This window comes from Colobus angolensis, unplaced genomic scaffold (genome assembly GCF_000951035.1).
Source record: "Colobus angolensis palliatus isolate OR3802 unplaced genomic scaffold, Cang.pa_1.0 Scaffold4, whole genome shotgun sequence".
Classification (NCBI taxonomy): Eukaryota; Metazoa; Chordata; class Mammalia; order Primates; family Cercopithecidae; genus Colobus; species Colobus angolensis.
Window position 1 is genome coordinate 9,417,769 of NW_012117376.1, and position 3,848 is coordinate 9,421,616.

General features: G+C 43.1%; 1 protein-coding gene across 1 annotated transcript in view; it reads left to right on the forward strand.

Annotated features, from left to right (window-relative positions):
- SNRNP40 (small nuclear ribonucleoprotein 40kDa (U5)) overlaps positions 1-3,848 on the forward strand; it is a 39,086-nt gene that overhangs the window by 3,409 nt on the left and 31,829 nt on the right. Inside the window, exons 2-3 of the mRNA XM_011955481.1 lie at positions 993-1,122; positions 2,311-2,404. Coding sequence (XP_011810871.1) covers positions 993-1,122; positions 2,311-2,404 — 224 coding nt within the window. The remainder of the gene's footprint in view (positions 1-992; positions 1,123-2,310; positions 2,405-3,848) is intronic.

Below are 3,848 nucleotides of genomic sequence, written 5' to 3' on the forward strand. Positions count from 1 at the left end.
GTCATCTTAGTGTCCAAGACCATAATCAAAACTACTTCACCCATGCTGAGGATCCCTTTGCTATGAAAAAAAATAAGAAATAAAAATAGGCCGTATGCAGTGGCTCATGCCTGTAATCCCAGCACTCTGGGAGGCTGAGGCAGGCAGATCACTTGAGGCTGGGAGTTTGAGACCAGCCTGGCCAACATGGTGAAACCCCATCTCTACTAAAAATGCAAAAATTAGCCGGGCATGGTTGTGCATGCCTGTAATCTTGGCTGCTCGGGAGGCTGAGGCACCAGATCCCTTGAACCCAGAAAGCAGAAGTTGCAGTGAGCCGAGATCACGCCACTGCATGCCAGCCTGGGTGACAGAGCAAGACTCTGTCTCAAAACACATACACAAAAAATAAAACAAAACTATTTCATCCAGTACTCCGTACCATGCAGGGTTGTTGGGAAAGTCAGTTCTGTCATTCATTAAATGAGCCAGGCCAAATGTGGTGGCTCATTCCTATAATCTTAGTGCTTTGGGAGGCCAAGGAAGGAGGCCAGGAGTTTGAGACCAGCCTGGGCAATGTAGCAAGACCTCATCTCCACAAAAACTAAAATAATTAGCACGTTATGCTAGTGCATGCGTGTAGTCCTGGCTCCTCAGGAGGCTGAGGCAGGAGGATCACTTGAGTAAAGGAGTTTGAAGCTGCAGTGAACCATGATCACACCAATGCGATCCAGCCTAGGTGACAGAATGAGACCCTATCTCCAAAAAAAAGTTGCTCATACAACAAGAGCCGAGAGAGTGAACAAGAGAGTCATTGTAACAGGTAGATAATGGAAGGTTTCAGGGAGTATCAAGTTGGAGGCATTCATGTGAGAAGAGGTGCTATTCTCTAAGTCAGATGAAACCCACTTAATCATTGTTTTCCTGGTCTTTTCCTTCCACTCCCCACCCCCTAATTTTGTAGCCTCCTTTGCCTGTATGCAGTAGTTACCTTGTGCTTCTCTTTTGTTTAGGGACCTCCAAGGTGTTCCTCCCTTCAAGCCCCAATCATGCTGCTCTCTGGACATGAAGGGGAAGTATACTGCTGCAAGTTCCACCCCAATGGATCCACCTTAGCATCTGCAGGATTTGACCGACTGATATGTGAGGCATAGTTTGTGAATCTGGAATAATTGTTCCTGCCAGAGAGTGATTTTTTTTTTAAATCTTGGGTGCCACAGAAGCTATCACTTTATGTTGGCAACATAACAGGCCACATGGCTAATATGCTAAAATTGGGGCATGAACATGCTGGATGATCTTGGGTGTAGAACTTGGAGTCCGTGGGGTAAATACAGAAGCCATTATTTTACTGGTTGGAAAGTGAGTACTGGTTTGAGAATATCTTCCTCATAGAGGCAAATCTCCAGCTAATTTACCAAGACATTTAGCAATCTAGACATAACAGGTTAATGGCAGTAATGAAAAGAGAAATAACTTTTATTTTCCCAAAGGTATAAGGTCCTCTTAATTCACACCCAGAATCCTAGCTAGCATATGGGAAAGAAGGAATCCTAAAGTGGTAACTCCCTTAAATAATCTACGTACATCATTAGGATCTACAACCAGATTTCCATTTTTGAGAAATAAGTAGAATTTCTCATACCCATTTAGAAAAAGTCATTTTATTTATACTCTAGCAAATGAAGCCAAAAGGCAAAAAAAAATTAGATGGTTCTGTTAGCTGCTCTCTTGCCAGATTGTGAGATGAAATGAGTTCTTTGGCTCTTTTCTGTTAACTCTTTGCCTCGGTGGCAAGTGGATGATGCCCATCTTCACTGCCCATTTTGATTTGGATGTTCTGGCTCTATGATCCTTAAGCTTACTGGTAGCCAAACGTCCGGATGGCTTAGGGATCTTTGCAGAACATATATGAATTATTGATATGCTTAATTTCATCAGACAAACTACGTAGTTTTTTTTTGTTTGGTTGTTTGGTTGGTTTTTTAGAAACGGAGGCTCACTCTGTCACCCAGGTTGGAGTGTGGTGGCGCGATCTCAGCTCACTGCATCCTCCGTCTCCCAGGTTCAAGTGATTCTCCTGCCTCAGCATCCCAAGAGCTGGGATTATAGGCGTCTGCCACCACACCCGGCTAATTTTTGTATTTTTAGTAGAGACGGGGTTTCGCTGGTCTCGAACTCTGGACCTCAAGTGATCCACCCGCCCTGGCCTCCCAAAGTGCTGGGATTACAGGCTCAAGCCACCATGCCCAGCCTGAGATCTGTTGTTTTGATAAATTTATAAGTACCCTTTGCCTAGTAATGCTCACAGAACCCCCGTCTCCCTAACAGTGTTGTGGAATGTCTATGGTGACTGTGATAACTATGCCACACTGAAAGGACACAGTGGAGCAGTGATGGAATTGCATTACAACACAGATGGCAGGTGAGTATTCTGCATAATGGAATGACAGCTTCTCATACTAATTCTTCTTGGTGTCCTTTCACCTTTCACCTTTCATCTTTTCTCAGGAGACCCTGCCATCAAAAACTACTGATTTTGGGTAGCTACTTTAGTATCCGATTTATCACTGTCACCCCAAGTGAGGTGTTTATTGTCTGTATATAAGAATATAAAGATGTTATATCTGTCATTTCAACAACCCAGACAAATTTGTTTTCTTTTTTAAAGACATAAAGTAAATGTGATTTTTGTATGTAGGCTGGAGTGCAGTGACACAAGCATAGCTCACTGCAGCCTCAACCTCCTGCTCGAGGGATCCTCCCACTTCAGCCTCCCAAATAGCTGGGGCCACAAGCCCATGCCTCCATGCCCAGATAATTTTTAAAAATCATTCTTGCTATATTGCTCCAGAGCTCAAGCAGTCCACCTGCCTCAGTCTCCCAAAAATGCTGTGATTATAAGCATTAACCACCACGCCTGGCCTGAAATCAGCTATTTTTATTATAAAAATCATTTCTTTTGAGAAACCAAAAAAAGCAGAAAGATGAAAAAATAGTCTATATTTCTACCACTCCAAAGATAATCACTGCTAATTTTTTTTTTTTTTAAATCTGAGACGGAGTCTCGCTCTGTTTTCCAGGCTGGAGTACAATGGCGCAATCTTGGCTCACCACAAACTCCGTCTCCCAGGTTCACACCATTCTCCTGCCTCAGCTTCCTGAGTAGCTGGGATTACAGGTGCCCGCCACCACTACCAGCTAATTTTTTTGTATTTTTAGTAGACATGGGGTTTCACTGTGTTAGCCAGGATGGTCTCAATATCCTCACCTTGTCATCTGCCTGCCTTGGCCTCCCAAAGTGCTGGAATTACAGGCATGAGCCACCGCACCCAGCCAGAACTATGTGTACAATCTTATTTGCTGCTTTTTTCTCTTAACATTGCTCAGCCAACATCTGATGTCATAAACATTATTTTAATGACTATATTATTTTATAATATAGATAATACGGAAATCTGGCTATGCAAATTTAATTCCATTGTTAGATAGTCTGGTAAACATTCATTGTTTTACATTTCTGACCTCTAAAATCTTAGGGTGCTCCATCAATTGATACATAGCATTGTATACATTTTAAATAAAGCATTGGAAAGCTGGGCCCAGTGGCATGTGCTTATAATCCCAGCTATTTGGGATCCTGAGGCAGGAGGATTCCTGGAGCCCAAGATTTCAAAACCAGCCTGGGCAACACAGTGAGACTCCATCTCGAAAAAAAATGAAAAAAGAAGGCATTACAAGATCAGTTATAACTTAGAAATCATCCTCAGAGGCTGGGCGTGGTTGCTTATGCCTGTAACCCTATCACTGTAGGGGGCTGAGACAGGAAGATTGCTTGAGCCCAGTTGAAGACCAGCCTGGGCAACATA